This window comes from Pezoporus occidentalis, unplaced genomic scaffold (genome assembly GCF_034315485.1).
Source record: "Pezoporus occidentalis ecotype Australia unplaced genomic scaffold, CSIRO_AGI_Poc_V1 ctg8, whole genome shotgun sequence".
Lineage (NCBI taxonomy): Eukaryota > Metazoa > Chordata > Aves > Psittaciformes > Psittacidae > Pezoporus > Pezoporus occidentalis.
Window position 1 is genome coordinate 13,272,057 of NW_026916158.1, and position 27,570 is coordinate 13,299,626.

Consider the following 27,570-nt stretch of genomic DNA (forward strand, 5'->3'; position numbering starts at 1 on the left):
TGCTCAAATGTTTAGTCTGACCAAGGACTTTCTGAGCCTCATGCTCTGTCAGGGAGGAGGGGAAGCTGGGAGGAAGCAGAGACAGGACACCTGAGCCAAACTAGCCAAAGAGGTATTCCATACCACAGCACGTCATGCCCAGGAGGTAACTGAGAATTACCCGGAAGGGCTAATGCACTCCTGGGTCTGGCTAGGTATCGGTTGGCAGGTGGTACTATATTCTCTTTCCTTGTTATTTCCCTTATCATTATTATTATTGGTATCGGTTGGCAGGTGGTACTATATTCTCTTTCCTTGTTATTTCCCTTATCATTATTATTATTGGTGGTAGCAGTAGTGATTTGTGTTGTACCTTAGTTACTGGACTGTTCTTATCTCAACCTGTGGGAGTTAAATTCTTTCAGTTCTCCTTCCCATCCCTCTGGGAGCGGGGGGAAGAAAGAAGGGGGGGGAGTAGACTGCGTGATTCTGATTCACAGCCTGGGCTTAAACCACGACACTGCTGTAGGCACCCTTTTTGTGAGGTGTATTCCAAGGTCAAGATGGAACTCAGTATTTCCCACGTATTTTCCTGTAATTTTAATGCTTGTCAGTATATGGCTAGCAGTCTCACTACTTATTTTCCTATATTTTATGGCTCAGAAACCTTTTCAAGCATCTTTCATGTCAGTAATTCAGAGTTGCTGCTGTTAATATTTGCCAGAGGATTTGTCTTGACCTTTTTGTGTAGATGTTTGTCTGTCTAAATTACCACAGTGGTTGGTATCTCGTGAAAACTGATCTGGGTGACATACTGCAGCCATGCAGTAAGGCTGCTTAATAAGATCTAATGCTAAATTTACTTGAAATAATTACCCCTTAGGAATGGGGAGTTTTAAAACTTGAATATTAATACCTGTAATTAAGGAATGTGTTCCCACAGTGATGTGGATTTATCTGAATTGTGGACTGTGTTTAATCACTGTTGTGTTCCTTGCGTGAAGCATTACTGGTCCTATGAATAAGCACAGTGACATACTAGCTAGAGCTCAATTGTTTGAACTTCACTTACTTCATGCAGTTGTTGCTCTGTTGATTATTTCCACTTTGAGTTTTCTGGAATTTGGGGGGGGAATACGCAGTATTTTTTTGTTGATAAATATTCTTTGTTTTTAGAAAGTCTTCTGGATCTGCATTCTCACCTTTATCTCTTCAGCCCATTTATGACTGAATTAGTGAAGCCTTTACCTTTAGTTAGAGCTCTCTGGGAGGTTAATGAATTGCTAACTAAATCCTTAACTAGAAGCCTCATCTAACTAACTCCTCTCTATTAAGAATATTGTTGGCACTTACATTAAAGATTAGTTTCCTTTCTGCAAAGAGCAGATATAACTGCTCTTCTTTTGAGTATTTTAGAGACTTGTAAACAGTTTTTTATTCCATCTGTCATATCTACTTTGTGACTTTTCCAACGGAGAATACCCATTGTTGATAATGGAGTTACTTTAAAAAGAAGTTATTTTTTTGAATAACAGTATGTATTGATCTTTGATCTAATATATTGTTTTTTTTTCAGATTCCTCTTTTACAATGATTAGTTCCATTAATTGAAAGTGTGAACTATCTGGGCACATCTAATAAAGGATGTTAAAGGATGGATTGCTCCCTAAGTAAATTTCAGTTCTGACTTTTACTTGACTGTCTTGTATTATAAACCACCAAATTAAGAGTTGTAAAAGTACATCTAAATAAGAACAGCAGAATAAGCTGAAGGCAGTCATAATATTTAAATAAGGCTTGTGCCCCAAAGAGGGAGCTTTTCTAAAGGAGCAGTGAATTTGCGCATGTCATATGCCAAAGATGTGTTTTACCCATGTGCATATTCATGGAACATATTAATTATATTTACAGGTAACTAAAGTCCTTGGGAATTAGTGGCATGCTTTGTTGGTAGACTGCCTAATCTGTAAAATTTCTGCCCTCCCTCCTTTTTTTTTCTCCAGGTAGTGCGACTGTTAAAAACATCCCCAGAGAAACCTATAACATTAGCGATTGGTGATGGTGCTAATGATGTGAGCATGATACAAGAAGCACATGTTGGCATAGGTAATTGTCTTTTGTCATAAAAAATAAAGGCAAATAACATGCAAATTTCAGTAGTGTTCGATCATGAATAGTGTTTATAAACAGATAAACTTACAAAGTTTTTGTACCTGTGAATGACAGGGTGTTTATCTGAGTCATTCATTGTAGCAGAGTTTTAATGAATATTAAAATCTAAGGCTGTTTGCTTTCAGAAATGTTAGGTTTATTGTGTAGTCCACCAGTAATCAGAGGTCCTGTTTTATGCTGAGGTAAGTACACCAAAGATTCTTTCTAACTAGAATCTCAGAAGTACCCCATGTAAGGTATTGGAAGTGGTTATAACTAACTTCAGACATTGTCAGGTTCTAACTTCCTGTGTAAACTTGACCTTTAAATCTTTCTTTGTGCTCAAGTGACACTGTTTGCACTACATCTGTATTATTGTAGAAATGCCATTTGTGTCTAGTTTGGCTTTGACGAGAAGAATTTCTTTCTCTCTCTTGAGAGACTGTTATTGATTTTCAGGTAAACTTGCTAGATTTCTGTTATCTGGCCAGGACTTTATTTAAACTTTTTTTTTCTATGTTATATAACTGAATTAACAAAACCCAAACATACCTAAAACTGAATTGTTACCCATTTTGAAGTGTTTTGATATTTCCTTTACTGACTTTGTTGGATGGTGTTTGTTATAGTAGTAAATCTGAAGGTATTACCTAAGGTATTAGTACATAAGGATATTCAGTCTGTCACCCTGTGTGATTTAAAAGGTGTACGTAATGTTTATCATGTAAATCACATGCCCCTGATTTTTAAGACCAAGGGTCTTAAAGACAATGGGTATAGCCTGCTTGAGAAGGTTACGGGCCAATGGCAAATGATGCTACAGCTAGTTTGTCAAATAACTGAAGCTTATTAAAAATTATCCAAGTTTTTATTGTAATTCATGGCATACATGTACACTGGTCAGAACCAGCGAGTCTTTGCTCTTGAGAGTGACTGGACCTTTAGACTGTTTTCTGTTCAAAAGCAACTAGCACTTTCAAAGGTCTGGTTTTCAAGAGTCCCAGACCATTTTTCTTGTATAAAAGAGCAGTTTGTCTTCTCTGTGTATGTTTTCCTAACATCAGTAATAGGTTTTTAGAAACTAATTTGTGTTCAGCTGTGACAAGTGACAAGCACTTTCAGCCCACCAGACTGAGTAAACTGTTGCTGCAAGAACAGCACTTCTTTTATTCTGCTGTTGATATAGGTCATATTATTCCCAGAAGATACTGTAAGAAAAACCTCTCTGAAGTAAAATGTAGTAAGTAAATTGGTGACTAAAGATGGATAGATAGTGGTTTGCTTGGTTTGGGAATTTTGGTTATGTATGAGTATTGTTGTTTTGTTTCTACCGATAAATGTTTTCTTAAGTATAACGTATGGAAATAGTTGGTGGGTGAGTTTTCTAAATTATTTTATTTTTATTAGTTCAAAGTGTCATGACTAATGCCTTCTTTTGGAACTGAAAGTTAATGAAGCCTATAATGTTGAAGTGCAGAAAAACAGAAATGTAGCTTCAGTTTTTTTGTCACTGGTTTTTTTAAGCTTTATTTTAGAATGTTTTACCTGTTTTCTATTTCGTTTCCCAAATATTACAGGAATCATGGGCAAGGAAGGAAGACAAGCTGTAAGAAACAGTGACTATGCAATAGCACGGTTTAAATTCCTCTCCAAGTTGCTTTTTGTTCATGGACACTTTTACTATATTAGAATAGCAACCCTTGTACAGTACTTTTTTTATAAGGTAAGTCTTCAGAGAGTGCCAGTGAAGTTCATGGAAAATGTGTAACTTCTTTCCCACCAATAAATTTATTTCAGATCTAAGATTTTTTTCTGGCAACAGATTAAATATCTCTTTTCAGACATGATTTTTCAACTTTCTTTTTTTATAGTTTACAACCCAATGCAGTAGCTTCTCTGTCAAATTGTTCAGTACTTCCACCTAGAAATAGGTTTTAAATACCACAATGAGTTTGCCTAGGCTGAGAGGCAGACATGTTTGCTCTCTGAAAGAAGCATTACTAGCTCAATATTAAATGCATTTTTTAGCAAGATGTAAAAGTATAACCTTTTTTGTTTATTGATTTAATATGAACCAAATCTGTTCATCTATCTTAAAAGGAAAAAGGAGCATAGGAAGTAGAGAGAGGAAGTAGGAGGGTGTGGGGAGAGAACATGCTCTTTGCTGGCAGGCTCACCTTAAAAAATTCTAAGTCTTCACTTCAGAAACAGTGCAAGGGACTGAGTTATATCTGGATACCTCTCGGGGAGCTATGGGTATGGTGCAACAGGGTGAGCTTAAGCCAAATGCTAGAAGGAGTTGGGGGGCATGGGCCGGGAGTGTCCTGAGAGCTCAGTCATGGGCTGGGGTATTTGAGCTGCTCAGAATGTCGTCGATCTTACTTGAAATTTATCGGAGATGCTAGCATTGGCCACCAAGCCACATTTTATCTTCGATTGTTTGCTTTCTTTTAAAGATCACAGCATCGTCTTCGGTTTTGGTTTCTGTCTTTCCTACTCCCATGCAGAAAGCTCACAAGCAGGAAACGTGATTTCTTGAATGAAATGTAGAAACTATTTCACAAGGAAATTACTAAAAAGAAACTAAGGGGGAAATGAATGGGTTTCTCCTCGTTTAATACTATTTGTACTCCTATAAAGAGTTGTGTTCATCAAGCACTGCAATTAGAGTTTATATTTTTCAGGTTCATTGTCCTAAAGGACAAACAAAATAGGCTCTTAATCAGAGCATATTACTTCACTTTGCCAACTAAAATGCTGAAATGCTTTATACCCTCCCTGTGTATTTTTGCCAGCATCTAAGAGTTAGCAATTTCTTTCAGTACTGTGAGACATATACTGAGGATTAACTGTTTAACTATTTTCTTCGCTTTTTTTTTTTTCCAGAATGTGTGCTTTATTACACCACAATTTTTGTATCAGTTCTTCTGTTTGTTTTCACAACAGGTAAGTATTATGTGCTTTACATCATGGTAAATGTGAATTAAACACTCAGGGTAAATAACTAGAAAAATGGGAAAGAACTAGACAGGAATGGCAAGATTTTACACTTAACAAATATTCATCTTCATTTTTTTGTATTTGATAGCTTGATGTTCCTGAATGGTTACATGAGCATAGCTTTTTTTCTAACTAGTGAATTCACGTAATGATTTGTTGCTGCTATAATGTGCTGATAAATTTTAATAAATACAAACAACTTTTTTCTTTACAAGACTCAAAATAATTTTTGTTTTCATTTTCAGACACTCTATGACAGTGTGTATCTGACTTTGTACAATATTTGTTTCACTTCCTTGCCTGTCCTCATATACAGTCTTTTTGAACAGCATGTGCATCCGCATGTATTACAGAGTAAACCTGTGCTCTATCGGTACGTATATTCTAATATTGTCACAGTAGAACATCATTTAGAATAACAGCAGCATCTGCAGAAGTCTATGAACTGTGCATTCCTACAGTATTTTTATCTGTAATTTATACAATTTTTAGTAACTATTTTGAGAGAGAACTGCAGCTACAGTTTCCATCCTAAAAGTTAATTAACATGAGTATTTTAAGAGAATCATGTTAAGACTGGAAGAGAATTGAGCACTTGGTCTGCTTACATGATTGGCAGCTTTCTCTTCCATTACATGTAGGAGGTGAAAATCAATCAAACACACAAATGAATCACTAGGACACTGTGGTTGAGGGAATCACCACAAGATGTGCTTTACTGGGAGGGGAAGTGATTTCATGTAGAATTAGATGTCCTCCCAGTGGTAGCATATTGCGCTGCATATAGCTTTTTGGACAAAAAAAAAAAAGCAACTGTATTTTTGTTAAAAAGAGAAGTCTCTTAGATGTTTCTGTTTTCCTGAAGGTCTTCTAAATAGATCAAAGGGCAAGTGTCAGGAGATCTGGCTTTTTCTTCTTGCATAGTTTGTGCTATCCTACACTTGACCCATTTGAGGCCCTTGCCATTGGCGATTCCTGCATAAAGTATAGGCAAATCATGAGTTATGTATTTTTTTTTCATATATCAGCATGTGTATTTTGTTAAGTATGTCTTGGTGCAGTTGAAACCTTTATTTATTCAAAGTAGTAGCAATCACACAATGGGAATAGCTGATGGGTACATAAAGACAATCTGAAATTCTGCTTTATTTCTGCAGAGATATCAGTAAAAATGCCCAGCTGGGATTTAAACCATTTCTTTACTGGACCATCTTGGGCTTCTTCCATGCATTTGTTTTCTTTTATGGCTCCTATCTTCTAATGGGAGAAGATACTTCTCTACTGGGAAATGGCCAGGTACCATATCATAGAAATTATTCTACCACTGTATTTTGGTGATATTTCTTACTGTCTTTTTTTTTTTTTTTAATCTTGTATCAGAAAATTGTATGTTTTTTTATTTTTATGAACTACATAATTACCAAAGATACTTTGCCAATATTGATGTGTACTCTCAAGAGTAATATTTCTTAGTGTGGAAACTGTAATGTTATCAGAAAGTGTATGTCCATGAAGAACGTATCTTTCAAGATAATAAATGTATTATGTTTGTCTTAAACTTTTATTTTGTATACTGTTTTTGTCAAAATCGTATGTCATAACTTCAGTAAATGAGAATTTATGTTCAATCATTCAAAACTCCTTTGGAGTTGGACTTAATTGCTCTGTCAAACAATGGCTTATCTTTTAGCATCTGTTATGAAGTTAGGCTTAAACTGAAAGTTGGCAAAAGTCTTAAAAGCTTTTCCTGAAAATGCATTATTCTAGTTACTCAGAATTTTAAAAAATGAAGTTGTGCAAGCTGCTCTTAAATTACAGTTTTTATTCAAGAAATATTTTTAGGACAGTAACTTAACGATATTGTCCACTACTAATTTAGCACTTTCTATTTTAAAGATGTTAAAGTTCACTGGAAAAATCATATACAAAAAATTCCTAAAGCTTGGATAAAACCATTACAAGTCTGCTTCCTCATTCACACCCCACCCCCCCCCCGAGGAAAGTTCAGAGTTAGTTAAGCCAATTAAAACACTTAGATACTGAATTTTTCTCTCATAAAACTTACGGGTAATGATGCAGAAATACATTTGGTTCTCTCATTGTGCCATTCATACTACTGACATGAAGTGCTTTCTGATTCTTGTCTAGTGCTTGTTAGAGTTACATATTGTGGCACAAGGTACAGCAATAGCATTATACTGTATTCACAGTGGTCATGGGGGAATTGGAATGTGCATGAGCTCAGGAAGTTTAGCCAAAAAAAGAATTTCCATATAATGATGTACAGGCAATGGCCAGACTTGTCTTGAGTGACTAAAATCAGAGAGCATGTGAAAGGAGCAGTGAAGAGGGAGTGGTGCAGCTAGCTGGAGTACCTGTTTTGTTTGGGAGGAACGTTAAAATAGTTGTGCTTTAGACTAAAATGTCTCTTACAGCTGAGGTATGAATCTGCCCTCTCCTGTCATTATTTTTTACAAGTTGTGTGACTTCATAGTTCCTGTGAATTGGTAAAGGGCCTTCAGTACTCCTCTGATGAAATAAGTTTGCACTATGGAAATCTGTGCATCCGTCTTAGTTCTCAAAACACCTTGCTTTAAAATTGCTTACTTAAATGTTCACAGGGCAGAAACAGACTTTCTGCATTGTACTTAGTAACAGATGTTTAGTTTAGGGAACGGATTTTCTTCTTTGTCTACACCTGTATGTTAATGTAGGCTTTGTGGAGAAGGTTAATGGTTTCTTCTGTAAGCTAGCCTCAAGATTATTTAAATATACTTGGTGTACGAGCATACTGGACATAAAGCATTCAGATGCCCTTTGGCTTCTCGTGTTTCCTGTGATGTGACTTTAAAAAGTCTTAGAATTTATTTGGAGTTACTCTGCACCTCTCTTCTGAAAGATGGTTATTTGAACTGGTAGAACTGTGGTTTTGTTACAGTAAAATACCTGGAGTGCATAAAGTATGTTGCAAATTTAACATATGCCTGAAAAAGCCAGGTTAAGGGCAAGAGAAACTGATACGCTGCTGACGTGCTTTCTTGTAGGAAGTCTTCAAGACTTTGTGATCACTTTGTGCAAATGGGTGATGCGGTGTAGTGTTCATGCAAGGCTTCACATTTTCATTCCAAGTTCGCAGTTTGAAGCAAAGCAGAATAGAAGAGATTGTAAATAATTTGTTAATGTTGGTGGTTTGTTAGGCTTACCTCAACATATTGTGCAACAACTTGATCTTTTAGTTCTTTTTTTTTTCCCCCCCTTTTTCATGCTGTGCATGTCGTCAGATATTGAAACCTAACAGGCAAATGGTAAGAGTTTAGAAGAGGAGGAGATACAAAATATTGTATCCGTACTTTACAAGATTAAAGGATGCAGCATCAATAGTGTAAATGTGTTCAAAAATAAAATGGTGGCAAGAACCTGTTCATGTTTTGCATTCTAACTCTGTCACCTTTGAGAGCAGTGTTAGCAAAGACACTTTCTTTCACAGGTCACTCAGAAGCAGTAGTCTAGTTTTAAGATACTATTGCAGCAGTTAACAGCAAGCATGTTGCTTGTTAAGTATTACTATCAGTATGAAAAGTAAACACAAGGCTTCCGAAGATGTGTTTTAACAAACACCTTTCAAAGTATCAGCAAGTCCAGAGACTCATGGCTGCTTCATTTTTGTACCTTGAGTAAAGATGAGAAAAGCAGTTGTGAGATCTGTCATCGGGCTGTTGGGCTTTTTTGTTTGCTTTTGTCAGAGCTCTGTAACAAGGACTACAACTGTGCGAATCCCAGTTCCATGCCTCTGTGCTGTACTAACAAATCAGCTCTAGGATAATTTTGATTGCCTGTCTGCATGTGGTACCTTTCTCCTTGCTTGCTTAGTTTCCTATTGGTTAACAGAGTTAAGGATTTGGTCATTGTTCAGTATTGTAGTGGCACAAACAGCTACAAAACAGCAATGTCTTCTGCTTCAGCACCCAGACTGCTTCCAAGGGCAGAGCAGTTGGACCTGTTGAAGATTCGCAGTGTGTGTCTGAGTAGCATGTATGTCGATACATTACAAACTCGGCATCCCTGCTTGATTGTCAGAGCTGAGATTTTATTGTTGTAGAACTTGTTCAGAGTTTCAGTAGTTTAATTTATATGGGCAAGAGAATATGGAAGTGACAGATCCTGCATTGTAGAATTAAAGTTTCATTTTGTGTTTATTAGCCTTGAAACAAAGTGTCTTTTCCTTAGAGTTTTCTTACAGTGGCGCCATTATTTTTGAATTTTAAATTGTGTTTGGGGTAAAAAGAACTTTCAGGTGATGCTGCATGTTGAAAATGATCTGGAAATGTTTAAACTCAGCGTGGTTTGCACTTACGTTAAAGTGCATACCTTTCACCCAGTATTTGATTTCTATTGGATGCTTTTACTTAATTGATCAAATTGGTATCTTCATATTCCTGTCATTTTATGTTACTGTTTTGTACTTTCTTCATATTTCATGTAGCCTTTGTGGTGATCTGTTTTGAACCAAGGAGAAAGATGACTTGTGGGCTGTTAATTTTGCTCTTAAAAGCTGTATTTCCTAGTAGTTTGTGTTGTATCCGTACTGTATTTTCAAGATGATTAGTTGTCATAAGCTTATGTCCACAGACTTCTTTCATTAGTGTAGCTGACTTGGGAGGAATCTGACTTACCATGAATGCTCTTAACTAATTTTTTTTTTTCTTCCGTGACTCTTAGATGTTTGGAAACTGGACATTTGGTACTTTGGTCTTCACTGTTATGGTTATAACTGTTACAATGAAGGTATGATGTTATACTAATCACTTTTTGTGTTTGGATATATAGGCAAATATGTAATAGGGAAATAATATTTATTCATAAGTTATACCAAATTAATTGATTCTTGAGAATTCCAACTAAATGATTTTTATGTTTGGTTTCAATGGTAGTTAAATTTTCTCATAGTTTTTGCATGTTACGATGTTTAGTGTTTGAGCTGGAAGTTCATAAGCACATTCAGACTGGTATTTATCATTTTCTGTGACATGAGGGGGAAAGGAAGTTCACTGACATTATTTTTCTTATAGATGGCACTAGAAACTCACTTCTGGACATGGATTAACCATTTTGTTACTTGGGGATCCATTGTATTTTATTTCATATTCTCCTTGTTTTATGGGGGAATAATCTGGTAAGTGGTTCCTTCCCACCCTCCATTTCTATAGCACATATGATAGATGAAGCTATGAAAAAAACATTGAAATATTATGTTCTACCATCTTGCTCTGAATTTTGTGACAGGTGTTGGAAAACAAATTTTTAAACCTAGAGCAGCCACTTGCTTTTGGTGGTTTTTTTAGATATTTGAGCAATGCTCCTAAGCTGTCCTGTGCACAACAGGTATTATTTGTCTCTGACAGCCTGTGGCTTTAAAGGCATTTTTGTTTTTAAAAAGTATCTGTCTTCCCAAAGGTGTTTTGTAATAAGTAAATGTTTGAAACAGAAATAAAGATGCTAGAATTTGAATTATTAAGGGGATGTATTTCTGCTTGTATTTTGGGGTCTTGGAAGGATAGGATGGCAACAGATTTCCTGCAAGACAATTTAAAACTAATCCAGAACGTTGCTCTCCAAAGTTCAGTACCCTCCTTCCCTAGAGTTTCTTTGCAGGTCAAGTCCAACAGATGGCTAGACTCCATGGACACCAGGCAGTTGTAACTGCATCCTGAGAGACTTGCTGCATGATGTAAAATAGGATCCACTTGAGCCTGCCTTCTTCTGTTTCTAGAAGTTTCTTCTTGTAATTGCCACTTCTTTTAAATTTTCAGGCCATTTTTACATACACAGGACATGTACTTCGTATTTGTTCAACTGTTGTCAAGTGGTTCTGCTTGGTTTGCCATAATCGTCATAGTAGTTGCTTGTTTGTTTATTGATGTTGTGAAGAAAGTGCTGTACAGACATCTACAACCAACAAGTACTGAGAAAGCTCAGGTAATGTTATGCCTTTGTATCCAACTTTATCAATAGTTAGAAGGTAACATTTGTTAAAATCTGTCTTGTAAAATAATTAGTTTCCTGTGATATTTAATGATCCTTTTATGTTTGTCATGTTTAATGCGTAAAAGAGTTTTAATTTTGAAAGATAACTGTTCATTTAAAGCTATAAAAATGAGGACACCATTTTACAAGGAAATAATGTTTAATTGGTATTAGCAATAGCAAAATTATGAAGAGGATCGCTGAGTCTTTGCATCTCAACTTGAAACTGTGTGAGTATCATATTACACATTTTTGTACTTCTTTAGAGATAGTAACTTATTTTCCTTTTTGTCTACGTATCAGAAGCTCTCCAACTGCAACTGGCACTGAATAGTTCTTAAACTGTGATGAAAACAATTTTTAAAATTTGTAGGACTTGGTTTAGTTAGTATTTCTTAAATCTTGATCGTGCCATATGCCACGTATTTGATTGTTGATTATGTAATTAATCACCCATGTGGCATTTTCAGAAATTTATAGAAGACGTCAAAAGATATGCTGTGATAATGCAGTCTCCCTTTTACCAGACACAGGCTACAGAAACTCCTTGAAATCATGTTGCAGTTTGTCTGTCTGTTAGGTAAATATCTATGTTTGAGTGTTTTCTTTTAAGTAACAACTATGGAGAAGTCATCCTGACCCATTGTTCTAATAGTTACTGTCTCTGGTTTCGGTTTTCAGCATTTTGTCTTTTTGTACTTCTGCTAAACTGAAAAGGCTTCTATTAACAGGTTTTTAGGTTTTTGGTCAAGTTAATTTTCTCACTGATGAATAAATTGGGTTTGCATCTTTTGTCAAAAAGGTTATTTTCCTCTTAATCATTCTTGTGGTTCTCCTGTAATCTTCACCATTCTTCAACCTGTCTTGAATTTCGGATTTCACCAGTGGACACAATATTATACACAGCATACATCACTGCCAAACATGGAAATAAAGAATCCCCGACCAGTATTCAGTTTATGAAATCATATGCATCAACAACCTATTATCTTCTGCATCTCTTTCTCATCTGCAAGTGATTAGGTTGATTTCTTCCAGGTCATTGATGACAGGTCAATTAGCATAGGGGAAAAAAAAGAAAAGAGTGAATGCAGAATCCATTTGACAAAGATATCGTATATACAGTTATGTTCTGATGCCTGCTAGCAGTTTTTAGTCTGTTTGTGTGCTGTATTGACTTTGTTGCGTTCTAGTTGCTTAATCCAAATTACGCTGAGCTGTGTGCCTTACGTACGTCATAACTACTTTACATCAGTAGCTAACTTTAGCATCTAACCTTGTAATTATTTGACGTACATGCATGTTGATGTACTTATATTACCCTTCTAATCTGTGTGTTTAAAAAAAATATCTGAGACATTCTCTTGATTTGCCTAGGATTGACATCATGCAGAGAAACCTGTTGCAAACCAAAATATACCCTTAGTCACTTTTCAAAACTGGAATATTAGCAGTTTTTTCCCATTTTTGAATTTAGTACCTAAAAGCCAAGGTAAATAACCACTAGCTTTCAGAAAGCTGTTCAACTAGACCTGATAAGACTCCTGATTGCATATTACTGCACTCTTTGGATTAAAGAGTCTTAATTTAGGAAAAAATCTGTAGGTAAGGAGAGTAGTTACTTATCTTTCCTTCCCCCTCCCTTCTTCCCTCCTCGCCCTCAAAAACTAGTGGCAAGATTTATTGAACACTTCCCCCTCCTTCCGCCCTGTGCATCAGCTGTTGCGCAGTGTGTCAGTATGGTTGTTGAGGTTTCTCATGTTCTTTAGTTGCTTCAATTAAAAAAAAAAAAAAATTATGAATCAATTCTAAACAATTTCTGGCAGCAGTTTGCTTCCATTACAGTTGTGTCATCAAGGACACAGTTGGACTTCTTTTTTTTTTTTTTCTTTTTAAGAAGGAATCTTGATGAACATCTGACACCTTTCCTGTGGCTATTGCTTCATTCATAGCCACAGGATTTTGCCTTGCACATATCTGTTAGTAATCTTTTTTCTTCTTTTTTTTTTCTCTCCCCTTATTCCGATTCTGCTTTGGGATTTGACAGTGTCAGAATTTGTGTCTGTGTTTACCAAAATACTGTCTCTTTCTGAAAACATTTATTTCCTGATATTGCAAACCTGAACTCTAAATCCAAATCCTAAAATCTAAAATCTGATTTGACCAGAAATGCATCAGCAGCCATTAGGTGGTTTCTGTCTTTGTGTCTGATAGTGAAATCATAGTTTAAAATGTATTTGCAAAAAGAAGGCACCTCTTTATTCCTTGTTTGAGGTTTAATCTGTTGAGATTTTCCCACTCTTACTTTAGATGGAACAATCAGCCCCACTGGATTTCATCAGCTGTTCCTGTAGTGAGGAACTAGACATGAGGAAAGACGAACACATGACCACTTTAGCACATTCATTGTCAAGAAGTGACAGAATGCTTCTTTCATTATTATATCTCATTAGAGGTACCTCATTAGGTTTGTTTAAAATTTCTGGTAAATATTTTTCTTTCAGTTTCAAAGTAGAGGAGAGGACTCGTGACTTTCAGATAGAAACGGAGTTTGGAGAATGTCTATCTGAAATGCTAAGGATATTTTTTTGAAAGTCATTGAAAGACTGAATATGAAACTTTGTATATTGCCCCTTTAAATGTATTTTTTTGTAGTGTAGGTGCACCCTCTGTGTATGTAAGAGTATTTTTAATTGTAAGACTAAATTAGTATATTATGGGAAAGAAGAAGTTTAGTTTGCAGTTACTAAGTGTTTATGAGGGCAAGACGAATTGTTACATGAACTAGTCAGTGATTTTTAAATTGCAGTTATTTATTTGTTTCTGTCCACCATTATTTAAATTCTAAAATATTCCCTGGAGCAGTGATCAAAACACAAGCTTCTCAATGGAAAATGCTTTCTGCCATTGTTCTAATTTTTCAGAAACTAAGAGCACACTAGCTGTGTGAGTTGCCCAACCTAGTGCTCTGAATTCACTTCAGAGTAGAATACTCAATGCTTGGGTAGGCATCTGCCTTACTCAGGAACTTGATTTTATATCTTTTATTTAGTTTACAGCATCAACAGTCAGCCTTCATCTCAGCAGTTAGGTGTTATGTGTAGCTAAGGTATTCATAAGAGAGCAAAGAAGTTTAACTGGTATGAGAGAGAAATACTAAGAGATTCTGCTAAATATAAACTAAAAAAATTGTTCTGTCACAACAACTTAAAAAAAATAAAAATCTCTGTTTCATGTAGGAAGTCAGTATATAAAAAATTTTAGAGGCAAGCATGGGTTGACTTTTACAGAGGGATGGATTTGGTTAACTTTATCTTCCTTAAATGCACCGAAAGTGCATGTATGTAGAATTTCTTGTTTTGTTTGTTCAGGTTTTTTTCTAGGTTCCCAAGTGGGTTTTGCTGGCCTTAAAGAAAATACATCTTATGTTTGACGTCATTCTGTTGCAATGAAGCAGCTTCTAGGTGATTTCTGACTATAGGTCACTTACAGGATCATATAAGAGGAAGTGGACAGTAAGATACATCTAAATAAAAATATAAATCTTTGGGTAAATACAAATCACAGCACTACTGAGGGGAGAAGGTAATACTGAATAAAGATGTCTGGTAAAGTATAAATGTAAAAGTGTATAGGCCTTTTTTCTCAGTATGAAAGTTAAGGTATACTTAAGAATGGTCCTACCAAAGAGTTAACTGGCTGCGATGATCCCAGGAGCTGTCCTGAAGGTACCAGGCTTGTGTTCTGTATATGATGTGTATTCCAGATAAATAACAATGTCTTGTCCTGTGTCTTTCTATTAGAAAATTACTGCTGCTACTTACTGACATGTATGTTCCATCCCTTCTCTGTCCAATTGTAGATGTACTCCAACAGAGTTGCTTTAAGTGACGAGTTCATCGCACTGCAGCCATTGTCCAGGGCAAGGAATCAGCTGAGCAAAATTAGGTAGAGTAGGAGGGACAGTTCCTCATCAACTCTTATGCATGCTGAAGGTGAACTAACCAGTGCTGAGAGAGATGGAAAGAGGCATGAATATTAGTGGGTTGAGAGGGCAATGCCTCTAGTGTAGAAACGTTCAGTTTGGTTATTTCTTGGCTTTGCTCTGTGCTTTTGAGCCAAATGCTTCTCCTAAGTAGCATGCATTGGACGTGCTTTTTTAGGAAAAAACATCCCTAGCATGATGCTCAACTTTCAGAATACAAATCTAGCTCTTCTTGCATCCATTTTTATATCACAGTTTCTAGCATGGTTAGAATGCTTTTGATTTCATTATGATCAAAATTTAACAGTGCTTTTTGCATGTTGGATAATTTCAGCTTCGTAAGGCTGTGACAGGAAGGTCCATATATTCCAGGCAGCAATTTTTGTGAATTGCCTGCCCATTTTAATTTGCTTTCTCTTGTGTTGGAAGAGCAGAAAATGTTTTATGTTTGGGTATGTACATACACTTGTGCGCCTAAGGCTTTTTGTGTTTGTTTTGTGCATCTGTAAAGTGAGTGTTGTTTGTTTTCAGTGTGTATAGATACATATTCCTAAAGACATTTGGCTATGAAGGCCTAGAACATGATTTAAAAACATGGACGTGTACATGTGTCTGTGTAGGTGAACCATTATGATTCTGAAACTCTTCAAATGCACAGAGTTCAGTACATGAAATGCTATTAAATGCTGATCCTCCTTTGTGAGACTAAAACATTCATACACATCAGTAATGTTGTAACCTGTTTGATGTTTTATCCCACCCTTTTTTACTTCTATAGGAAGAATTAACGTGAAGAATTGCATTTTGCCTTTTAAAGTATTTTTTTGTTTAAGGTGACTTGCATTATTTAAAAATGTGAGAATAGGTGCTAGGAAAAAACAACCAACCTGCATATTTGGGACATAATTGCTGTTTAACTGAGGGAAAGTAGGAATCAGGAAGCTAACATTGTAAATTATTAGCAGAAAATTTTTAGTGGCTAATTGAAACAGATGATACAAGTCCTTTTAAAGAGAGAGGAAAGAAATGCTTTGTATTTCTTCTAAGAATGTGCTACACCTTTGCAAGGCAAAACTTGAAATGTTGTCCCACTGTGAAACATATCAGCTTAGATTTCCAAGCACCAGAAGGAGGTAGTGATGGGGTGGGTTTATTTTGGTTTGTTGGGGTTTTGGTTGGTTGGTTTGGGGTTTCTTGGGGTTTGTTTTGTTTGGTTGGTTTGTTTCTTTCTTAATTTAGCCCTTACTAACTTTAAAATCAGCAAACTGCAGTATACCTCTTGAATTTTAGTAAACTTAGCAACATATTGGGGAGATTCCGCTGTAACAGCTTTCACAAATTAGCTTTTAAAATTCTTAGTTTATCAGTGTCATGTAAATAAGTTACCTTTTTAAAATTCTGGTATAAAAATAGAATTGTAGAATTGTTTGGGTTGGAAGGGACCTTAAAAATCATCTAGTTCCAACCCCCCTGCCATGGGGGTGGTTTCCAGTAAAATTCTCTTTTCTAAGTGAATTATGTGGTGTATGATATCTACACCAAAGGTTTTATAAGAAAAGATAGTTAAACTTTCCCAAACTAAACACATTTTAACGGTTATGCAGCTGGATGGTGAGGGGAAAAAAAAGCACTGTCATTACTAAAATACTAAAACCAGAACACTTGCTAACTTGAGGGGATTTTCTTTGTATTAAGCTTAGGGAAATGGTTTGGAAAACTTGGAAATCTGTTTTGTCCGTGAGTAACAAATAATTATGCAAATCCAATTCTCTTGTATGTCAGAATTCTTGCACTTGAATATCTCGTAGTAAGGTACCTGGAATATAGGCACTGATTGCCTTATGCTATGCAGTTGAAGTTGTAAAATGTGACAAGGAAGAAGTAAGGATTTGAGTTTCTCTAGCTCTTTATTTGTAGTCTTCAGACGAAGTTCAGAAGCTGTCCTGTGGACCCTTAAACAGTATAAAAGAAAATCGTTTAATAAACTACTTGCTTCACTATACAAAATCTAAATAAATAAATAATAAAAAAACAAACCCAAACCAAACCAATTTAGCGTGAAGACCATGGATTAGTCTCTGTAGTTGTCCAGGGCAGCTCTATTCCAAAAGCAGCAGAGCAGAGGAAGACTATAGGAACATGAAACCAAATAGCTGGTTGATGAATGTAGGTGTAAGCTAATTTTGTCACACCCCTTTTGTACATGCCCACCTGGTAGCTTTGTAACTGCAGAATGTATGTATATTGATAAACAGACTTTGGCAATTTGTTGTTGTTTGTTAAATATGTATTAAAACCTCAAAATTATTATAGCACCAGCAAGTTATGCAGCCTTCTGCAGATGTGCTTACTGTTCTGTTGCTACACAAAAGAACACCTCTACGAATGCAAATTAAGTCTGTTATAATAAATTCTAATGTCTATAGGCTTCACAGTGTGCAAAAAATGTTCAAGTTTATATTAAGTAAATTTGTGCTGTACAGTCAAGAGCTTTGAGGGGGGAAGCGTGGAGGGTTTTCTAAGTGCCCATGTGATTCCAGTAAGTCAGAAACGCAGCCTTGTGTGTGCCTGTTAAACTCTTGCCTCTGAACTTTTCTGTCACTTTAGTAACTTGGGAGGAAGAGGAGATCAGTCAGCACAGGTCAGGTGCAGGGTTTATGCTTAACTGGAGACTGTCTCAGTGCTTCTTCCTTCCTCTGTAGCTGCCTGTCCTGTTCTTGAAACATGTGAAATGTGTATCTTAAGATACTAACTGGGCCCCATTGTATCTTATTTCAGTTTGTTCTTTGTAAATGAAGTTTTGTGTGTATATGTATGTATATATGTCGCTGTGCTTTATAACAACTGTCAGAAATCTTAAGCCACATGTGCTAAGTGTTGCTAGGACAGATGTTTTAATTCTACTTACAGACGGGATTAACTGTGTTTATAGAGTTCACCTTTGGAGAGTGTGTTACAACTGTACACAATACTAGGGAAACATAAAACGCAAAGGTTTTTATTTACAGGCAAGGCTATGTCTGCATAACATTCTATCTGAGACTCTCAAGCTGTAGTATTTGACTTAGCACAGCCAAGACCCTGTTCTTTCTCCATCTGCAGGCCCATGAGTCCGTTGTTAGCTTGTTTTTCCTTCGTCTCTGTTCTCTGCTTGCTTTAGCTGTCTCCATAACTCCAGACTCCTGGCCCTGGCTTTACAGCCTTCATTACTTGTTTGTTATTTTTTCCTCTAGTTACTGTGTCATAGGGTTCCCCTCCTAATAGCCTACATACCTGATCCAGATATGAAAGCTATACAGAAGTCAAGAACAGGTTTCTGTTCCTTTTATACAGCATCTGTTTTCTGTAAGGAGCATATAGTTTCCAAGAGGACTGTTTAAGTGCAAACTTGCATTTGCACTAGTGGAATATACCAGAACATCTTAATATGTTAAACTTTGAACAAGGGTCATCTTCCTTTACAGGGTTGTATATTGTGTTAGCATAGTTTGGTGCTGATCTGTTAGCTAGTCCATAGAATTATCACAGCAAGAGGGAATAAATGAGAGAAGAGTGGACTATTTTGTGTTTATCGTCAGTCACAAAAGTGCACATATTTACTTGCAGATACTTTTGTCTGATGACTTTGAAATAATGAAATAGTTTGGCATTTTTAGGTATATTTGATTCAAAGAGATGAGGAGTAGAAAAATGTTGAAAACATAAGTGCTAGTGAAGTTGTTAGATGTCAACAGTCATATATTTTCTTTTAAAATTTTAAATCTAATTGTTTGGGATTTTAATATACATTATATTAAGGCTGAAAGAAAGTGAACTTTACAGTTGGGAGCAAGGTTTTAATTTAATTGTGGAATAGTAATAACCATCTCATATTTTCTGAAATACCCTTGTGGCTAGGACCTGGGCTCAGGAAAATATGCTGCAGTGCTCTTACCTTGATGAACAGGGTTAAATATGTTCCCTGTTCAACAAAGTCCCAACTGTATATTTCAGTGTGATTAAATGTTTAATTTAAATGTCTGTCTTGTGGCATGCAGAATACCCTGTAATAAGACAAACTGAAATTACCCTTTCTATTAGAAGGGGGAAAACCAAACAAAACTGCAAAATCTGAAACCAAAAAATGAAAAGTTGAAATAGATTTCAAGTTTGTTGAGTTCTTCCCTTCTGTAGTGTGTGGTGCACAGAAGGAACAGACACTTCTAATACTTGTGCACTGGTAAACTGTGTTTGATCCAGCAATTAATTTGAAAAAAAAAAAAAGCCTTTTTACCTTGTGAATATGCCTTGTTCTCTCAAGAGCAGATCTGTAAAATGAAAGTTCATGTTAAAATGGTAACTGTTTTAAAGCAATGCAAGCATGGAGCTTTATAAGACTTGTTGCTTTTTTGTCCTTCTAGATGGAAGAAGATAAGGGTTCAGTCAGCTCAGCATGTGACTTTGCTGAAAGCAGGCACAGAGGGGAGGACAATAGGCAACTGCTAGATCCATCTAGCCTACCCGACAGTACTTACATTCACTAGGTAGTACTCCTGCTCTACCCTAATGTGTGTGTATATATATTTATACGTATCATATATAGACAGTCATGGAGCCATCTCCAAAATACCCATATTTTTGGTATCCATAAGAAAATTTGCATCATAGTGTGTGGGTTTGATTTTTGTACACCACCCCCCCCCCCCCCCCCGATCTGAATCATTCCTTAATTCTGCACTTCAGTTGCTTTTTGAGTTATTACATTAAACGGGCCATTATCATATAAAGTGTGATGTTTGTTGCGATCCTAGATCTTGACTTATGAAAATACTTGATTTGCAGCCCAAATATTACTAACATAATATATTTCTCTATACTTACTATTTGAAAGCACTGTGTCATCTGCTTTTTGTTTTGTGAAGGTTGGTTTCAGGTCTTCAGAGACCATTATGCTGTACTGCCTTATCATGTGAGATTTTTACTTTGATTTAAAACTATGATCATGACTGTCTGCCACAGAGAAAAGTGAGAGAAGGGACTCTTTAGCATTAAGTACCTTCCTTACAGGTAGTGGATATAAATGTAAAAATCCATGTTCACCAGGCAGAGAGACACTATATATCTACACATAAAATCAAACTTATGTTGTCCTTAATGCTCTCTCCCAGTGTTACATTACAGTTAAATGTGAGTTTGATAAAACATAAGTGTTGTTCCCAGACTTATGTAAGGTCATTTTTAAAATTACCCATTTAAAAAAAGTTTAAAAATAACAGCTTTTCCATAAATTGTGGTTCAAGCATGAGCCTAGATTTTTATGAGTATCTAACTTGGGAAGAACAAAGCTGATACTAGAAGAGACACCAGACCTCCAAAATCCAGAGCTGAGGGTTCATTCATTGGAAGATTGTTTGGGTTACTCTTGGTTTTTCTTTCTGCCAGTCTTTGAATAATATCAAGGAGTGCTAGCTCTCAGGTCAGCAAATTCTAGAGGAGGTGGGGAAATGTCTGGTCCATCTGATCCTACATACATCCAGTTTATTATGACCTTTAACAGCAACTCTAAAGGTATGACTTGGTTGTCTTCAAGACAATGGATGAACTAAATATTCTTCTTGAAATTCCAAGTGTAGGAATGTTGATTGTTTTGTATTGCTGGGAACACAGCCGCAAAGATCACTGCATATGCAGCAGAGAGCTTGTTTTCTGACCTCCTAATAGGAATTCCTTCTTCCCTGTGCCCTGTGTAATTTCTTGTCTGATACACTGGTGAGTGCAGTATGAAGTGGCTGTAAAGGTCATATTTGCTAATATTGCAGTGCTACAAGTGGTGCTGTTCCTAATTACGTTATCTTACTGACAGTACAATTGTGACCAGGTGTGATGGTCATCAAATAAGGGCATTCAGAGATCCAAGTTCTGTTGGAGGTGTATTTTGTTTTAACCAAAACCCTCTTAGTGTAATGTTTCTGCTCCTGTCTGTTATTTTTACAGAAGTTCACTGTGGTAGTAAATGCTCATTTTGTGTCCAGAAGACCTCTCAGATGAGTGTGAGTTAGTCAGAAGTGTGTGTTCTGACTGCACTCATTCACAGTTTTTGAGGTGCAGCAACTAAATCAGTGGTTTCAGCTTGTATGCTTTGTCTAAATTCATCCAGTTTTAACTGACAGTCCTGTAAGCACCACTTTAAGCAGTGTGATGGGAGTATCTGGAGGTACCATGGGGAATGCAGAACAGAGCTGATAGAAGGAGGAGGCAGAGTAAAAGATGCATGGACATACTAATTCTGAATCCCTTGATTGTGAGTGTGCTCCCTTCCTGTCCTACCATTTGGGATTTTCTCTTGGATTTCCAATGCCTCTTTTTTCTGTTAGCAGCTCCTCTGTAGTATAGGACTTGTTCTGCTATGCAGCAATAATTTGTGCAGTTGCCTGTTTGGGGGGATTAGGAAGGAATGTGTCCACTCACAGTAAATTGTTTCCCTAGGAAACTCTGAGGTTCTTTGCTTCCCATGCAGTGTTGAGCAAATGGAGATGTCGTGAAAGAAAAAGGGGTTGGAAACTGAAGTCTTTAGACCAACAGCCAGTGACCTTCATGTGATGAAAACCTGGGGGGAAGCTCTTAGGTGAGCTGTGTCCTATCATAGACTTAAGATGCCTCCACCCAGTTTTCTTCATTCACTGGTGTCTGAGAGTGAGCTGAGGATAATGAATGCTTAAATTTAGCCTGTGTGTTCAGCATTTGTTTGACAAGGTGCTGTCATGGAGAGGTTCAAATTAACTTAAAAGGATCCCCACACTCCACATTCTTTGTTTCCTTTTGGAAAGGATACTGAAATTGGTTTTGGATATTCTCTCTCCAGCAGTACTAGATTTCAGATTTATTTATGTTGTGGTTGACTAGTGTGAAGAAGTAATACAGAGGAGCACAGCGATAGATGACGCTTAATTAACTTCAACCATACATCCCTGTATTACTACTTTCATTTTGTTTGGGTCTTTTTCTCACCTACAGAGAAGGAACAATAGAAGCTTATTGTGCTAATGTTGAATTATTCTTCATGTTGTCGTGAACATGGCTGTACCTTTCTAACATCACCTTTGCATTTAGATAAAAGATACTTGCAAAATCAGGAATGTGCTTTTGTTCCCCATCAAGCTAAGGGTATCTGTGGTAGTGATACAATGTAAATTATTATAGGGAGTTACATTCTACACTTCCTGAGGAAAAAAATACTACTCTACAGTCAGGTTGCTGCATTGTATTCTGTAGCCCTGGTCTGAAGATTTCTTTTGATAGATTTCCCTTAAAATAGGACAGACCTGCAGCTTGTATAAATTGTTGTAGCTCCGCTGGGGTGAATCAAGGCATCATGGCTTAAACTGCATAACACTGTGCTCCACAGATTCATTATAGCTGTAATGAAGAGAATTGCTGACTGGTTTGTTTCCAGCATTAAGCAGAGTTGGTGCTAAAGGATTTTCATATGCTCACCAAGGCTGTATTCAACCCTTGGGAAGATCAAATTTTAGGAAGGGAAATGGTAGAATTATTGATCACTTTAGTTCTGTATAAAATTGAAAAATATTCAACGCTCTAAGAAAACCTGCTTTAGCCACATGTTTTCTGGTAACATCTTCACTGCTAAAATCTGCAAGTACTGATTTTTTTTTTTTTTTCTTTTTACTTTCTTTTTCTCCCTCTTTCCAGCTTACTGAGGCAGGTTCAGGTATCAACTGCTTGGACTCCATGTGCTGCTTCTCAGATGGGGAAACAGCATGCACATCTATTAGAAGAATGCTGGAACGACTAATGGGAAGATGTAGTCCAACCCGGGTCAACAGGTGTGGCATTTCTCTCAATAGCCTTTGCTGCAGACGATTCTCCTATAAACTGGAACCTGATGAGCCTGCAGCAATAGATGTCTAGCAAACCAGCTGCAGGTTTTGCTTATTTAAGTAGCAAATGCAACTCTTTATTGTACTTTCTTCATCCTAAAATATTAGTTTCTTGTTTGGTTTTGAGTGTTTTCTTTTGGGATGGGATGGGGGGGGGGGACAGTTTTCAAATTATTTCTGTTAAAATTTAGTTTGGCTTACTGCAAGTTCTTGTGTTGTATCAATCCTAATTTCTCTTGATTTGTACATTCTTCACTTTAGAAAATCATACCTTGCTGCTGTTTTTGTTCTTATGATTTTTTGTTTTTCTTAACTGCCTTCACTAATCAGGAGTTGTTTGTAAAGTCAAAAGATTTTTCTGTTTTAGTTCTTGATGTACAACCTCCGAATATTTTCCTTGGAGCTTGCATGACTCCTGAAGATATACAAAAGGCTCACACTCCCCCCCTTAAATATAATTTTATTGTTAGAAAGAGAGTCTTTAAATCTTTGAGCCATTGATTGATATGAAGATGAAATATTTTTGTAGTCTAACTTTTATAACCTATTTCTAAAATCAGAGTAATTGACAGAACAGAGCCTTCAGATTATAAGAATTTTACTTTTTTTTTTTGTTCTAGAAGGTAACGTTATCAAAATCGTGTGCCATTCCAAAGTATGTGCTAAATAAATCTTTTTTCTTTGCAAACCACATGTAAAACTTCAGTGGCATAGAAGCATGTTAATGTAATACATCGAATGAGCAATACTGCTCTTGTGGTCAGCATAACCGTGAGAGAAACTCTTACTAAATGTGCTGATGTGCCATCTCCCTATTTCCAGTTAAGATGGATAGCTAACAAGCATGGAAATATTTGGGGGTAGAAATAAAAGTAGTCTTCTGTATATCGTAATCTCTCAGTCCCTGAATGATATCATGGTCAAAAGGCAAGCGTGAAAAAGTTGCACTTCAGACATTTCAAGGAAACTCGTTTTGTATTTGAGTAACTTTGTCTCTTTTGGTTGTGATAATATTCATTCAGTATAAAATCTTGTGTGGGTAACTTCACTGACAAGCTTTGTCAGTTCTGATTCTGCCTTTAGGTATTGACTTGGTATATAGTACATCTCTGTTTTGAACTCACGTTGAACACAGTGTCTGTGGTTTCAATAAGTTTCTTCTGGCTTGCTTGTGAAATTAATTCAACATTTCTACAAATTCTAGGGTATGATTTATGCAAAATGTTTCATTCTATATGAAAAATGAAATGTTATGATTAAATACATTTCTAATTCAGACTCTTGCTGTATAGAAAGCAGGCATGATGTATAAAATAAACAATTTAATAGCATTTTTAATCTACAAGGTGAGCATTGAATTGGTCTTAAATCAACATTTTGGTAGCAGTGAGTTTTTTGGGTGTTTCCCACTTCTCTACTTTCCTAATGAGGAACTTCTCATGCTACGTTTTAATTGACTTATTGTTATCTAATTAGGGCAGATATTTAGTTAACATTGCCTTAGTAATGTGTAGTCTTATAAGGCAGGCACGCTGTGTTTTCTTTTTCTGCAGTGCATTTACATTTTTACAATGTCTTCTTTTTTCCCCTCTGTTTTTCTGTCTTTGAGAACTTAGAAATACTTATTGAAGGTAACTCATATTTGACAGAATATTAAAACACTTTTTGAAGACTGCTTTTTCTCAGATTTCCTGTCTGCTTACCTCATGTAATTTTCAGATGAAGTTCCATCAGGCTGACTAACTTTAGAGTTGTTAAAACACAGAAGTTAGTATTATGTTTGAAGTATATGCAAGACTATCTTGGTGCTACATTAAGGGCTTGAAGTTCTGTAGTTTTTGCTTCTGCCTATGGTTAAAGTTACTCTGAACCATCTTTTAGTTCCACTTTATGTACAGTACAGCTAGATAAAAATCTCAGTCTTAAGTGCTTTCTTCAATGACTTTGGTTCCTTCCACTAAGCATTGACAATTAAAACCTGGTTTAAAAGTCAAGGTACTAAGACTGTTTTTATCCCTGCACTTTCCTGGAAATATGTGGAAGTCCTTTTTTTTTTTTTTTTAATGTACTAATTGCTTAAATCACATAAGGCAGTTACAAGTTGTGAAATTCTGAAGGTACAGTTAAGAAATCTATTTAGTGATGTAAAAATGCTTATAAAACTGTTCAGCCTTTGTTCACAAGCTTGAGCTGCCTTGATTTTTACCTAAATCCTCACAGATTGTGCAGTCACCAACAGGATGACCTTTTGAGTGCTTGTGCTTTATAAAAGAGCTTCTTATTCAACCAGGAGGTAGCTGCATATTATTTTTCTTGAATGAAGTGATGCTGATAAATATTGTTTGTAAGAGTGCTGTAGAATGACGAGCACTGTTTTAAATAATGTTGCTGTAGCTAGCATGTGTTGTATTTTGTGCTCTTGATATTCTGTCAAATATGATATTCTGTCAAATATGATATTCTGTCAAATATGATATTCTGTCAAATACAATAACTGAATATGAAATAAAACGGTATCAAATTTTGATAGAAACTTTGATGAATCAAAGTTGTACAAATGCTTGGAGTAGGGGGCCACAGGAATATGATCTGTTGTACTTAACCTACTGCTTGTAAAATGTATTCGAGAAGTATTTTCTATAGCTTCAATCACCAGTTAGAATATAAAATGTGTGGTGTGGTATGATAAAATGCATTTTGTCTGTCTGTTCCATTAAATTGTCTGTCAACTTGTCAGTCACTAAAATATTAAGAATGCTGGATCACATACATTTCTTGTACAGTAGGATTCATTACTGAATTGTTCAGATCTCCCATTAGTCGTATTCGTGTCAAGGCATTGCATGTTAAAGTTCTAAAGAAACAGCAGATTTCTGACAGAGGCAAACTTGGAGGGATAAGTTTGTTATATTTCTGATTTCTTGCCTTCCAACCTTCTGTTTTTCAGCTTTTCACATACAGTGCTATAATATCATTCAACCAAGAAGAGTATTTCTTCCTAAGTAATAATTAGTCCTTAAGAGAAAGACTTCGCAAATGTCATTCAAATCAAAAACTGACATGTTGGGTAGCTTTCCTGATGCCTTAAATTTTAACTTAAGGGATGAAGTAGATTCATGGTTGTAAATAAGTTTTGCCTACCCACAGTTTTAGACATCCTGGATGTTGAACATTAAAACACCAATATACAAGGTTACCACAAACAGACTCTGTGTTCCACAAGGCTTTACTAGAATCACTTTAGGCTATATCAGACTGAAGCATTCACAGCGCCTCAGTTTACACGTGCAACATTAAGATTTTCCATGAGGCATGATATTAAAACCTGAGTTGTAAACTGGTGGATAAGCCCCTGGTCATTTTCATAGTGATGAAAATATCTGTAGCTGTAAGTTTGCTAGAAAGGTAAACGTAGAACAGTTAATTACATAGTTGGCATGATTAATTGTAGTCTGTTTTCAAAGGTTTGAATGAATTATAGGTGCCTGAAATTAGTAGATGGAGTTACATTTACCTAATCTTCTAACACTTTTATCTTTTGCTTTCATAGACTTTTTTCCTTACCTCTAGATTGTAAGTTCCCAGTCAGCCAAACTTTTCTTTTATTGTTACTTTAGATCATGGAGTTCATCGGATCCCTTCTATGCCAACGACAGAAGCATCTTGACTCTCTCCACAATGGACTCAGCCACATGTTAACCAGGGCATTTGTAAATGCCTTGTGGAAGCTCACACACCTATAGTAGGTTCTGAAGCGAGTTCAGTGCTACATCCCTGTCCTAGGAAATACTAGTATCACTGCTAAATGCAAACTGTGGCTTGTCTTGTGGCCTAGTGTAAGTCATCTGGACAGTAATCACTCACAGGATTTTTTTTCTAATTATATCCACAAATTGCTAACTATATATGTATATCTCAACATATATATATATATATATATTTTTTTTTAAGGAACACTTTTACTTCTGACCATTTAATCTTTTTTGTTACTGTATGAGCAGATTGGAATCCTGCATTTGATACTTCAGACATCGCTGTAGCACAAAAACTCCCAAATTCAAGTGATCCAATAGAACTGAATTTGCACAATTAAACTTTAAAGTTTCATTTTTCATGATGACCCTTCATTCAAACACACATTCACTTTGACTTGTCTCTTACAGATGCTGCCTTAGCAGTTTGCAGATCAATTTTGTTATTTCCATGGATGGTTAGTGTGTTCTGTAAGCAATCTGTTTAGTAATTTTTGAGAGTTAAATACAATTCAGATATTTATGCTGATTGCTGGTGTACAAATTGCAGTGGAAATATATAGGGATAGAGGGCTTTGATAAAACACTGTTAACTTTGACAAATCAATAATTTGGAATAATAAGGGATATAACAGGTAAATGTTTTCTTAAAGTATAATTCTGAAGCCAGTCATCTTCTTATGCCCTGTGTGTTTTGTTAACAATTCTTGATCCTTACATGGGGAAAAAAGTATGTAAGGATCAGTGGATTGTGCAGAAGTACTTTGAATTATTAACCCTTTTAAAGTTGGGGTTTTTTTGC

General features: G+C 36.1%; 1 protein-coding gene across 8 annotated transcripts in view; it reads left to right on the plus strand.

Annotated features, from left to right (window-relative positions):
• ATP11B (ATPase phospholipid transporting 11B (putative)) overlaps window positions 1-27,128 on the plus strand; it is a 64,737-nt gene extending 37,609 nt beyond the window's left edge. The window contains exons 21-31 of one of the 8 annotated variants that reach the window (XM_062603114.1): window positions 1,983-2,085; window positions 3,708-3,853; window positions 5,017-5,076; window positions 5,376-5,503; window positions 6,288-6,426; window positions 9,850-9,915; window positions 10,200-10,303; window positions 10,941-11,106; window positions 15,017-15,102; window positions 22,829-22,962; window positions 26,634-27,128. In XM_062603114.1, the coding sequence (XP_062459098.1) occupies window positions 1,983-2,085; window positions 3,708-3,853; window positions 5,017-5,076; window positions 5,376-5,503; window positions 6,288-6,426; window positions 9,850-9,915; window positions 10,200-10,303; window positions 10,941-11,106; window positions 15,017-15,102; window positions 22,829-22,931 (1,101 nt within the window). In that variant the 3' untranslated portion in view covers window positions 22,932-22,962; window positions 26,634-27,128. Of the gene's footprint in view, window positions 1-1,982; window positions 2,086-3,707; window positions 3,854-5,016; window positions 5,077-5,375; window positions 5,504-6,287; window positions 6,427-8,411; window positions 9,822-9,849; window positions 9,916-10,199; window positions 10,304-10,940; window positions 11,107-15,016; window positions 15,103-19,539; window positions 19,663-22,828; window positions 24,362-26,566 lie in introns of those variants that run through there. The other 7 variants (XM_062603116.1, XM_062603117.1, XM_062603113.1 and 4 more) reach the window with 7 other exon arrangements.
• The last annotated feature ends 442 nt before the right edge of the window (window positions 27,129-27,570 follow it).